This window comes from Histoplasma capsulatum, genomic scaffold (assembly GCF_000149585.1).
Source record: "Histoplasma capsulatum NAm1 scaffold_4 genomic scaffold, whole genome shotgun sequence".
NCBI classification, from domain to species: domain Eukaryota; kingdom Fungi; phylum Ascomycota; class Eurotiomycetes; order Onygenales; family Ajellomycetaceae; genus Histoplasma; species Histoplasma mississippiense.
Window position 1 is genome coordinate 886,182 of NW_001813979.1, and position 12,953 is coordinate 899,134.

The window sequence follows — 12,953 nt, forward strand, 5'->3', positions numbered from 1 at the left end:
TATCATTTTAATATACCGTATATAATTGAAATAGAAGGCAACAGCATTAATGGCGCCCCCTGCCTAACAATGGGCCGAATGCTGGCCGATTGAATGCGCTGGAAATTTTGTGTAACCAGGTCCACGATGGCTCTGCTTACAATTGCTGTGTTTGATGGTTCATTCCTGCCGGAGTAGAGATAGAAAGTACTGACTTGATGCCGCCATACTGGAAACTTGCAAAATCGCATGTCACAAATAGAATCGGTACTTCCTTCAATCTTTGGCTGCGTGATGACGGAGGCACTGTACGGACCCCACCGTTCATGCAAAAGTTTTGCCAACGACGACACTGACGCTAGATCCTTGTTTGGAAATCAGCTGAACCCAACAATGAATCATACATAGTTTGGCATCTCCAACAATTAAATTAACTTTGATTCGCCTTCTAAATATCTTAAGAGTGTTTATGTTGCCTCAAATTGCCCCCAAATTATAATGTGATTAATTATCCACAAAATCAGGTAGATCTGCGGCTGAATGATAGAGGTCGCACGGGAAGGGGTCGTAACACTACTTAGTTATCTGATTTTAATACGCGTTTTTCATATAATTCATACATTTGGGGAACACAAATGGTGAATTCGGAAATAGGTCCATATTCCATGGAAGCATCATCGGGCACACGTGGGTTAGTTTCATCTTCCAATCTCGTTTGATATCCCAGCATATCCCTCTATACATGAAATATGTGGTAGCGGGGGCATGGAGTTATGTTCCACGCATACATGTGCATAAATCCGATTTATATAATTGGAAGGAAAGACAATCGTAGTAGCGTTAAGCTTCTTATGGCTTGGTCGTAGTGTGTTAGCCTAAGGACGGCTGCTAGAAGCACCATCGAAACGCCCTCTGGTTCCGAGGGCTGAAAATCAGCGGATATTGCATTCATTTTCATTCCTATCCAACGAACTGATTTCCCCATGGCAAAATAGCGTTTGGCTGATATCGGGTATATTCGCCATGCGCGCAGGGCTAAATTTTCCAACTCCATTGGTTGATACGGAGAAAGCGGCTGTTCAGCCCCATGAAGATGGCAGGAGATTTTGAGCCGTGCCTGATTCAGTTGAGTCGAAAATATTTGAGTCTTGCATACTTCGTTTTCTGGTCCTACTTTCGAGGGATCTCTGTATTTTATAAGTAAAAGATTGAGCGGTTAGAAAGAAGGTGAAGAATTAACGTAATCATGAGACATCGTATGGGTCGTACCCCTGATAGTGGATTAAGTACAATCATGTTCGGAACTTCTGAACAAAACAAAAAAAGCGAGCTGTCGCTAATGTTACCTATCGAACGCAACCAAAAGGAAATTCGACGGGAAAAGAACAGATTGGCCCAGCGGCGGCATCGGGAAGGTATCGTTATCTTCCTATTTCTTTCTTAAGACAGTGAACAACGCTGTTGTTCATGTAAATTTGAGCTGCTAATAAATCCAGCAGCAAAGCGAAAAAGTGTGAATGGGACAAGCAGTTACGATAAGGCTCATCCGAATCAAGCAGAAGAGAGTGCTTCGTCACGGGAGAGACGGATATCACAGAGCCCGGCTCATAATGTTGCCGACCCCGTCAAGTAAGTAAACACAGGCCAATCGAGGGATATATGGCCGCTGAAATGCCCTTCAAAGGGGTCCAAAGGGGTATATAAATAATGCTAACAAACGACACATAGCTTCGATTTCTTCAAAGAAATTGGGCGAATTTCGAATGCAGCCGAAACAAGGGGTATGGAGAGAGAAATCATCGACGAGCTAACCAATATTAATTCGACTTGGGAGCCGAGTTTCTTCCAAGAGAGCTCAATGCAAAGCCAACCATCCCATACCACTTCGGAGGCTGCAAGCATTCCTGATACCTTCTTAAATATTATGGGAGACAATCATCGGCGGGGAGGAATGAAAGACATCCATCAGTGGGGTTTCAATAGCAACGATCCGTCCCCATTTGGGCCAGCTGTACTGAGCACGCAGCCCGACCCACGATTGATTCCAGTGGACTCTCCAGACAAGATCCAGCCACCATTGTTTTCTGACCGGTGTCACTCCCAGAATCCTGACTTGCAACCAGCGGAAACATCGCAGTCACCCGATTTGAAAGGCCGCGTCTTCCGGTGTGAAGACACAGAGAATCATGATGAACATCAATTTCGCACAGGGATGGATGGCTCGGATGTTCTCGATAAACCTCTCCAATCCCTTTCACAAGAGATAATGACAACAATAACGGACCCATCAGGTACCAAGACAGATTGTTGTAGAAACAAGCGAAGGAGAACATCTGACGGAGACGGCGAGAGACGATTGGAAAGGGTTCTCTCGGTCGTCGAAGAGGTGGGTTATGAGTCACTGGATGCTGTAGTTGCGGAATATTACATCGGCCAGTTTCCAAAAGACTCTCTTCTTGCTTCTGAACAGTTTCATTCACGAACACGGCGGCTCGGAAGACTCTTGAACCAAGTCCACCAAAGCTCCAAGATTTGGAGTAAAAAAGAAGCCGCCGGCTATCGCGACATGGTTATACGAGCTGCAGAAGAGCTATTTCAAGAGGAAGTCCGGAGTCGACTTAGGGGTGCCATCGGGGCGTCACCTCAACCACGCACTCGTGCATCTCCATCTTTTTCATCGACAAATAGCCCTTGGGATATCTAATCACGAGGATCCTGATATTCTTTCGGGATCAGCAGCCCGACGTCTCACTTAATGACGATAGATCATCAGCTCATACAGCTATCCGAGACATACTTCACGAGAGCGGCCTAACTCCAGTCCTCACGAAGGATTTGTCTCGACTTCAAAATACGGTAAGTGAAGAGACTCGTGGTATGTCCATTCAAGAGACCTGACCAGTGCCTAGGTACCTGAAACTTTCACTCTTCTGACAGAACTAGCTAGAGCGAGCGGGCTTCGCCGGCTAGATCAGTCTATCTCGGTTTGTTTATTCTTGCAAATGTTAGGATTATAGCTCTTTCATAACAGCAGCTCAATGAGGGCTACTGGTTGTGGTCCATTGTCATTGACTTAAATAAGATTTGAGTGGTTGTTAGCTAGCTATGATGGTTGAAGTACTGAGACAATTACCTTATTTAACTTAAGCTTAAACTTTAATTAAACCAACTGGTAGAATCACGTGATAATAAGCTTTGTTGGAGGTCCTATGGACACAAGCCCTACCCCACGTGACCCGCACACACATCCATGTATATTACTTGCCGCTGACACCATTGAAGCTTAAAAGCATTCCATCCCTCAAGGCTGAATATACCATGGCTTATCTGCACGAAACCTTGCTTTTGTCGCCAAATCTTTCAGCTTAGGGAACCACTACGGTATGTTAACTCGATTTGCAAAATATTGTATTTAGGGTTTACTCACTGGAGTACCAAGTCCTGTTGCTGGATCCCATCCCGTCAAGGCTGGGAACCCACTTGTGTTGCACCCCCTATTGGATCCCCAGGTGATGTCAGTAAATGCATCACGGGCATCGGAATAGAGCCACGGATTCAAGAAACCTAGTGGCGGGTGCCCTTTGTCAAGTAAAGCATCATTGACGAGTGCGATTATGGCAGCAACTGTTGGAGCTGAAGCACTGGTTCCATCCTGGAGATGGGCTTGACCATTCCAAAGCACCGAGAAGTGATAACCCAGTGCGGCAACATCAGGGTATCCACGGCCTTTCCGATTGAAAAGCCCTTGATGCTCATTTCCAAGAGTGTCCAGGTAATTCTCAACTGCCTGGGTTTGATATCGTGGCCTTGAGAAGAGTTCACTAAAACCACCACCACTTGCAAAATCTCCGCGACCATCGAATCCTACGATCTCGGAACCCACGAGCCGCGTGGCTCCGACGCTAGTTACATATGGGCAGCTAGCCGGGAAAGATGGTGCAAAACGCCGTTGCTTGCCTCTACCGTTATCCAGGACGCACCGTTCATTTTTCCCTACTCCCCAGTCCCCACTAGCAACAATGATGGAGACACCGCGAGCACCGAGCTTTGCAAACTCCTTACACACCCTTCTCGCGTACTCTGGAGGCACGGATTGCTCGGTATCAGCATATGAAATAGAGATAACGTGAGGCAAAGTCTCCTTGCTTTGCATATACTGCAGCCAAGCCAGGTACGGTTCATTTGTATTTTCTTGATGGTCTTCGATGGGCTGAAAAGGGGGCTTCGAACCTACGTTATATGTCGTCATCGGAACTGGCCAACTGAGACCGAGGATAGTCTGTGCGTCCAAAGCGCCTTCGAGCCTTTGTTGGCTCGATTTTGCTCCGACGTATTGAGGGTTTGACTGGGTATCCCCTCCAGCTATAATCTCCGTAGTAAATTGGTACGCCGCATTAGCTTCCGCAGCGGATGGGTTATAACGGCTCAGGAATAGGTCAATGTCAGACCTGTTGTTGACTTCCCCCAGGAAGTTCACCAATGAGATGCTATTTTTGGTGGATGCCTTTTGCTGATAACCCCATGTTCCATAAATGACACTCAGACACACGATTGAAATCGCCAGACGATTGCATGCTTCTTTGACTGTGGGGGCCTGGGATAACTCATGGGCTAGAGGGATGTCGAGATGACCTCGCTCTAACACATCCTCTTCTACCAGTTCCTCGTAAGTTGGGATCCGATGCTCGTTTTCCCAATCTGGTGGGGGTGGACCTCCATATCTAGATTGTCCATGTGGCTTGAAAAACGAATTGGTGGGCTCGACGACATCAATGTGATTGACTAGATCGGCAGGCACGGACCATGACAAAGACCGTATGATGGTTGATCCATCCTCATGTTGGTATTCCGCATACTTTGCCATAAACAGTCGTTCAACCACCTCAATCGGCGCATTAAATGATACCAAATCTCCAGAAGTGGCAAATGTCAAATTTGGTGGAAAGGAACTAACTTCTTGAAGCCACGTGGTTACCGCGTTTAAGGATTCCGGAGCAGCTTTAACCAACAGGCTCACTTCATTTGAAGAGAGGTGCTTCCCATATCGTGGGTGAGATGGATCAGAGACTACATTTATATTAATTAACATATACCGGGATAGTCAACAGACAATAACACAATCCATACTCTCCATAAGATGTTGTTCGAATGTCTCCCATCCATGTTGCTTGAGTCCAATGCATACCCTAATAACTCGATTTGCGGATACAGATGATTTTCGCGACCAGCCTGCAGGCACCGTGACTGAGCTTTTCAGTACGTATCGAATGTCTAAAGATAGTAACTCCGTAGCCGAGATGAAGAGAAGAAGAGAACAGAAAATCTTTTTAATAAATTGAGGCATTAGACTTAGTTTCATGATTGATACTGGAGGAAACATCCATCGGCGTTGCAATAAGCTTCATTTCATACATCGTCGTATTCATTTTGGCCCTATCACTTGAATGGTTTAGAGTTAGTTCCTTTAGTTATTTACTTTCGCCAATTTCCCAGCCAGCATTATAATTTGGCTGCATCGTACCCATATCCTGCTGACATGGTAATCGCAATGAGCTGGCTGAGCGTCATACTCGATGTCACACTTAGTGTAGTAATTGCTGACCCTGCATGGGTTCCCCATTCCATTCCGGGCGAAAATGGTCATCATAATTACTCGGTTTCAAAACTAGTGTAACACCTGGTTCGTGATGGCAACGGATCTGTTAGAGGGTTCCATGGCCCATGGATCAGCCATTGAGATGTGTCCCAATTATTAACCTCCAGAAACTTCATGCCTCTCTATCACGGCTCTTCAAACGCGATAGTTCCCAGTCAAAATGGCTCGCCTTGATAGATACCTTGATAGACACTGTCTGGCATCTATTTACGTCCTAATCTTGTTCTTCGCCGCTTTCGTTCTCTCAGAGCCTGTTCAGTATTGTCGATTCGGCCACAGGGAAGATGGACCATCTGAAGTTGACTTTTGCATGGGCATTACGATGCACTACAACGTATCTTCGCACCATCACGATATGTACCTAACGATGGAAATCCCTCGAGAGTCCGCTCTTGGATGGACTGCCATAGGTACCGGATCATCCATGAAAGGATCGCTGATGATGATAGTCTACGGGAACCCTTCCGACCAGCATGACCCCATTGTTAGTATCCGCACTGTCGACGGCCACTCGCAGCCCAAGTTGGTCTCCCAGGACCAGATGGGCGGAACGGATCTTCGAGTTCTTCAAGCGTCGTGGGTGCAAGGTACTCGTGGAATGACGGTTGCGAAAATAGCCGTTGTGTGTCTATCATGCGAAAAGTGGCCGGGTGCTCCGATCTCCGCGCAAGCACCATCCCAGCCGTGGATATGGGCGTGGAACGATAACCAAGATTTCAAAGTATTCTCCTACGATGCCCATCTACGTATGCATAAGCACCATGCTAAAGACGGCGGTTGGGGTGTTTTCTATGTGGATATGGCTCGATCGGTTAGCACTGTCGAATCGGCTCCGTCGTTGCCCCCGATCAGAACTGGGATTTCAAGATTGGGGACATCTGACAGCCCTATAAGTGCTGGTGGTTTGGTATCGTCGATAAGAGAGAACGTGATGCAATCCATACACGGCTTTGTGATGTTCATTGCATTTTTCATCTTGTTCCCACTTGGTACAATCGCAATGCGATCCGGGTCCTCGAACTCATTCAAATATCACTGGTCCATTCAATTGGTAGCCGCCCTGTTTGCTTGGTTCGGTGCTTATTATTGGCCTTTTGATGGACCATCACATAAACACCCTCCACCATTGGTTTGGTGTGTTTTTTAGAGCAATACTCCCACTCAGGGCTTGTTAGGCTGGCAACATCATCGTGTCTTCGTTACGCATTCGCCGCCGGCACTGGGTCTCTTACTCACATATATGAGTTGGACGACTCACTCTAGTCCTTGGCTGGACCAACATTATTACCGGCATGTTGCTGTCCGGAACCAGCACTACTTGGACCGCTTCTATGGCAGGACTGATTGCCGTAAATGCTTTAATTCTATCGTTCTGGATCTGGAAAGCTTATAGGCGTCAGTTGCGTACCAAGGTGTCTCCAGCCGATGAGGCTGCTTCCCAATCGTTGTGGCCTGATCCGAAGCAAGGAGAATATTTTGCCCTAGGAACAATAGATGAAGATGACGGCACGGATTCGGAGGGGGAGAGGGAGAATAAGAAGAATAGCCGTGCTCCCTACGACCCAGTGCGTGAGAGTTCTGGGCAATGATACGTTTGGAGATGGCATATTGATTTGCCATCTATCGGCGTCCTGTACCAGAGCAATACTGAAAGAAAGACAACAGCTTAACCGTCATATCACATTCATACCTCTCAAATTAGTCCGATTGGGGAGGCCGATTATCAAATGAACCCCCACCCATGCCCTCTTCCCAACGGGAAAAAAAGCCCAGAAATTGCCATCGCATACAACTCGAATCACGCTAGTTTGATGGCGGGCTTGAACGGAGAGCTAGTAGGAACTTGAAAATGAGTGCGGGGGTAATTTTGTCAAATTCTAGGAGCCAGGTTTGGTGTTGGTTATTTTCTTTTCTATCTATGTATTGCCATGAGTCTAATCATATCATAACTACCGGCGTTTGGCAAGCTTGGAAATACGGATTAAGTATCAGAGTCGATGTAGCCTGCCCGTTAGTCACGCCTGGGTTCGGTTCGCTGGCCGGTTCGCTGGCTGGATCCCCGAGACAATGGGCCCATTGTTTCTACGTTTGCTCCACCTGAATACCATATCTTTTAAAGCGTAACGAATCATACATGATAACCTACTCTAATATGCACCAAGATATACTTCATATTCATTTCACCATCCAATAAACGGCCATAATACCGGCTATCATATGATGCGATTTAGATATTCTGTCTCTATAAATAAGAGAGCGAGCTGTAAAAGCTGTATATCGCATCGTCCAATGTTGTACCACACAAACGATCTAACCCCTAAAAAGAAAAGTATGTGTATCCCGTGACGTCGATGGATGGAAAAGATGACATGAAAATGTGGTTCGCCTGTAAAGCTTCCTATCCCAATGAGAAAAAAGAAAAAAGAAAATGGAAAAGAAAATAAAATAAAATAGGAATAAATAGAAAACCAGAGTAACGCACCACCTGACCGGCAGAATATTAGTAAATGAAAGAAGAGAAGAAGAAGAAGACAGAAGAGGAGGAGGAAGAGGAGGAGGAGGAGGAGGAGGAGGAGGAGGAGGAGTATAAAACTTTTTAAAAGGCGAACTTCCAGCCGCAGGGTACAACACACAGGCGCAACACACTCATCTCAAACCCATTCATCAACCCTATCTTCCGCCACCGCGGCCGGATCCGTTGGCCCCACGAACACAATTCGATCCTTCAATGTCATCTTCCGCACATCGGTACTTGATGGTCCCAATCCCAACCGTTCCCTCGTCACCGCCATACTCCTTCGGAACAAGTTCCCCCCCCTTTGGCTCCGCTCTTTCTCCTGGTTTTCTTGCTGACATTGCTGCTGCTGCTCTTGCCACTCCTGCTGTAGTTTATCCTGCTGGTTCCATTGGCCATCTTGCTGTTGTTGTGTAGGTGGGTGGAGGCACGGTGGTGGAGGCGGTGGCGGGGGTGGCGGAGGAGAGGGGAAGTACCTCATCGGCGAAGGGGATGGAGGCCGTGGAGGCCGCAAGGGTTTAACGGATGTGGTTATATTCCGGCTATGAAATGCTTTTGAGAGAAAGGATTTCATACGGCGCGGGAGGAGTGTTAAGGGGGTGGAAAGGAATTGGGATTGACATTGTGTTTGTGATTGCGACTGAGAATAACGGTGGTTTTGCTGATAGTATTGCCGAAGTGGTACGGGAGATGGTGGCAACGGTGGCAGCTGAAGAGAGGCGCGTTTTGTTTTGGGTTTCGTCATCCTGCGCTTGAACATGGTGCCAGGCCTGTGGTCACGTTTAGTTTTGCACGCTTTCGGTCCGTAGCGCTGGTAGTCGGAGATCGGGACAGCAAGTTGTTTGGTTGTGCGACGGGCAAAGGTTGAGGCCGTTGGGGTATTATTGGGTGTGGGAGTAATATGTACATTGTGATCGGATACGCTGCTGTTAGAGTAGAAAGAAAATAGCTCTGTACGATTTCCGGTTTGGTGTTGGGTTTCGACTAGTTGGATGCGGTGGTTTCGCGCTCTAGCCACCGGAAGCTGGCCCGTGGAAGACAGTCCCGTTCTCTGTGGGTGTTCCATGTGAACGTCAAGGGGGACATCCTCCGAATACCGTCGAGGCCGAATACGCTCACTGAGGATTTCGGAGCGGCACATCTCTGATCCGCTATCATCCACCATTGCCAATGATGAGCCCCGACTTTCATCTTTTCCGCACTGATGGTAGCCGGAAGAGGGAAGGAGCAGCATTGGGCCGACGCTCTCAATAGCTTTATCTGAAATAGGAAAAATTGGATCGGCAGTGGTGGAACTACCATGGAGTGCATAAGTCGATATAGAACGAGGTTTCGATTTCAGGCCCCACGACCACCCATAATGGGGATGATATGGGCCTGCGGGAGCCGAAAGCGATGCGGGAGCTGCTGTCTCAAGGAGTAAATTCGGCGCCGATCGATATCCACAGGGCTGGAGGGATAACGACTTCTTCAGAACCCGTAGGTGTATATCCACGTCTGCAGGAGGTTCATGCATGGCCTTCTGGTAGTGCTCTGAGGAACCCAGACTGTGAGCTCTTGAAGGCCCACGCGGGGGTGGCTCAGGCATTAGAGTATTCCGAGGACAAGGAGGTAAATGGCTCTCGATCACCCCAGTCGCTTCATCGTCAGGGCTGTAAACACTGGAAGTCGCACGCGGAATATCTGGCAATGGTTTATCGAACTTCCAACTTTGGTACTTGGTATTGCTGGGCGAGTTTCCTGGAGGAACAGCTTGCTCCAAGCCCTCCAGCGACTCTGAGGTGAGAAGTTGAGGTGTATACCTACGCATTCCTCTGGATGTCATCTGCCCGGTATCGCGTGTGCGACTGGAGGTTGGGGAGGGCAACATGGCAGAAAGTCGAAGCCGATCATATATAATAGAAATAATGCTAACATTCCTGTTCGAGTCTCAAACTACGGGACATGCGCAATGTCTTAGACTGAGTTGGCTTGTCAACCGTTCTTTCATGAGCGGAGTCAATGGGGAAAGGGAATATTTCCAAAATTGCACTCAGCGACAAAGAAGCGCAATACTAATAACCATTTTCGGAGATGACACGGGGGAGCGTCATCCAAAATCTTGCCGGAATATAACTTGCAGCATGCATGCAAATGGAACTCCCACGAGGAAGTAAAACACAAACATAAAAGAAAATAAACCAAAGCGTGGGCACAACAATCGCATGAGCAACAAAAGAAAAAGCTAACAAATTCTAACAGAAAATGCAAACAAGGACGAAGGTTAGTTAACTAGTTGCTTTGCTCGATGAGTAAACGCCGAGCAGAACAGGGGTGGTGGGGATGTATACAACCTTATAAGTTAAGTAACCAAACCAATTGTTGGGTCCAACAAAATCTGGGCAGATGATGGACGAAAACAAAGAAACTCTCCCATCTGTCTCCACAAACACCAATAACAAATCTCGCACGAAACGCTAATGCGTCGCACGGTGCGTGTCCCGGAAAGCAAAAAGGAAAGGAAAAAGAAACTCCAATATTAAGTAAAATATATGTGTCTCCACAAAATTCCGGGGGGGCCAGCTGATCCTTTAATCATGTCAATTTGGAGGCTTTTTCAAACACTTCTGGAGTAAGTTCGTCCTCCGGGTGTCGAGTTTCCTTGAACCTGCCAATTTTTTGCAATCGAGCAATCATGTCCTCGTCACCAAAATGGCTGTTATGCTCGAAGTGAGGCTCCTCTGCGTAGGCCACTCTAGCAGCGTCGACTAAAATCCGAGCAGTCATACCAAATACTTTGTAGCGGGTTAATCCCATCGATATCTCCTGATTTTCGAGTTCGTCAACGGCGGCACTTTGATCAATGCTCTTTCTTCTCGACTTTGTAACCTTTTGGTTTGTTATCGGAACGAAGAAATGGTGCACTATCCCAAAATTTAGTAACTAACAGAGACTACAAGAAGAGAGGGGCGGGAAAGTTCGAGATAGGTGGAAGGAGGGGAAGTTATATTTCATAACAATCAAACATACTGCGCCACCAAGTACTGTTCCAGTTGGTCCATGTTCCATCATACCACTCCGTAGGGTCTCCTGGAAGACTGGAATCATCTTCACCACGGGGCTCATCGCGCATCATCAGGAAGTTGTGGAATGGCCCCGAGAAGACCGCAGCCACCTCCTTAGCGTCCAGTTGGGGCATGAATGCTTCCTCTGGATCGGCATCCTCACCCGTAACTTCATCGTAGGAGTGTAGAAGCGCCACACAGGGCCTTACCACTAGCTCTGTTCGTGCAAGATTGGCGGGGAGTTCGCAGAGATGCTCTACCAAAAAAGGGGAAGGGAACGTCTGACCGATATTTGGCAAGCCGATTTCCTCGAATGCTTCGCGCCGAGCAGTCTCAAAGGGTGTTTCTGATAACGAATCCGCCTTTCCGCCCGGAAGAGCCGCTTGGCCAGGGTCTAAATCGAATATTGAAAAGTTGGGTGAGGGATCGGTTAGTGACAAGGTAAATCGGCCGTTATAGTCCGCAGCCATAATAAATAACCACCAGAACCCGACAAACGCCCGTGGCGCAGGAGTGACATACATGATTTGAGAGTCTTGGATCTGATCGTCAAAATAACCCAAAGATCCCCTAGTCGATCGGCAAACAGCAGAAGCAGCACAGCAGCCTGTCGGGACAGCGGGACGGAGTCATAATTGGTTGGTGGCGGGATATACCGTCGCAGTCGCTCGATGGCTTGCTACTAGTATATTTTCCCATCCCGTCGCAGGTGTCAGAAGGGTTGAGCTAAGAACATGTTTTGGGAGTTGGTTGAAGAAACACCAACCTTCGATGTGGGGGAAAGCGGCGCCATGGTTCGCAGCAACCTCGAGGGTGATAAGGAGGATCTTTGAACGCTATGTATATGCACTACTTGCAATGGTGTGCGATGATCTAAACAGTACCGGTTTGTTCATACCTCTCTCGAGGCCAGCATCTCTTCCTATCTTATATCCATCATGCGCGCAAGATGGGGTTTAGCGATTCCGACTGCTGCTTCATATTTGGCGCGCTAACCTTTAGTTTCCACAAGCCATGCCGAGGTTATTATTCTGTGATTTTGTGTCGCATCTGATCGGGGAGTCAGAGCCGGATAGATGTACTCTGTAGTTGCTCTGTCGCTCGCATTCTTGATTCGATAACATGGTTGTTCTATATATATTTTGAACTGGCATTGGCCACAAATCCAGAGAAGATGGCCCAACAAATGCATTTCAAAAACAAGTTTACATATATTTCAGTATCTTTAATTGACAAAAGACAATCTCACCAACCCAACCCAGCCGTCACATCTATCCCAGTAAGTTAATAGTAAGTAGAGTAAAAATATGCCAAATAATAAGAAATAATTTGAAAGGAAGGTGAGAGGGTAAGGAAGCCTCGCAGGAAACGAAAGCGTAAGGGAACATAGGTGAAAAAAATGAATGGTAGCAGTTAAAATATATATAAAACATGTTTTAAATCTTTTGAATATTTTGTAAATAATATTACAAGCATTTCTACTCTTGGACAAACTACCCAAAGCAAAATTCAGAAACCTGGGACAAGGGGGAGGGGGTTGGTTGAAACCGACAAAGAAAATAAAAAGGCCCTGCTCATTCATTGCCTAATACAGTTAGGAAAGAAAAGAAGATATATTCAAACAGACTCTAAAATGACATGGGAGACTCTAAAAGAGGTATGGTAATAATAGTACAAAGTAGAATGGGAGAAGAAACCAAGCAGAAGCAGAGAGGGATTTATTCCCGGATGTCATCATTGCCGAATGGAAAACGTTAGT

The 12,953-nt window shown here is 46.9% G+C and overlaps 4 protein-coding genes across 4 annotated transcripts; 1 reads left to right on the forward strand and 3 right to left on the reverse strand.

Annotated features, from left to right (window-relative positions):
• Positions 1-3,044: 3,044 nt before the first annotated feature.
• On the reverse strand, positions 3,045-5,517 carry HCAG_04284 (predicted protein; the record flags this gene model as incomplete). The annotated part of the gene is made up of 6 exons (XM_001540394.1): positions 3,045-3,051; positions 3,297-3,355; positions 3,407-5,046; positions 5,107-5,208; positions 5,348-5,412; positions 5,501-5,517. 6 exons carry the CDS (start codon positions 5,515-5,517, stop codon positions 3,045-3,047), a joined length of 1,890 nt encoding a protein of 629 aa, XP_001540444.1.
• Positions 5,518-5,795: 278 nt separating this feature from the next.
• Positions 5,796-7,224, forward strand: HCAG_04285 (predicted protein; the record flags this gene model as incomplete). The annotated part of the gene is made up of 3 exons (XM_001540395.1): positions 5,796-6,769; positions 6,899-6,984; positions 7,058-7,224. 3 exons carry the CDS (start codon positions 5,796-5,798, stop codon positions 7,222-7,224), a joined length of 1,227 nt encoding a protein of 408 aa, XP_001540445.1.
• Positions 7,225-8,286: 1,062 nt separating this feature from the next.
• On the reverse strand, positions 8,287-10,020 carry HCAG_04286 (predicted protein; the record flags this gene model as incomplete). The annotated part of the gene is made up of 1 exon (XM_001540396.1): positions 8,287-10,020. One exon carries the CDS (start codon positions 10,018-10,020, stop codon positions 8,287-8,289), a length of 1,734 nt encoding a protein of 577 aa, XP_001540446.1.
• Positions 10,021-10,724: 704 nt separating this feature from the next.
• HCAG_04287 (conserved hypothetical protein) lies at positions 10,725-11,987 on the reverse strand (the record flags this gene model as incomplete). The annotated part of the gene is made up of 4 exons (XM_001540397.1): positions 10,725-11,053; positions 11,160-11,588; positions 11,717-11,873; positions 11,961-11,987. The coding sequence occupies 4 exons, from the start codon at positions 11,985-11,987 to the stop codon at positions 10,725-10,727; spliced, it is 942 nt and encodes a 313-aa protein (XP_001540447.1).
• Between the last annotated feature and the right edge of the window lie 966 nt (positions 11,988-12,953).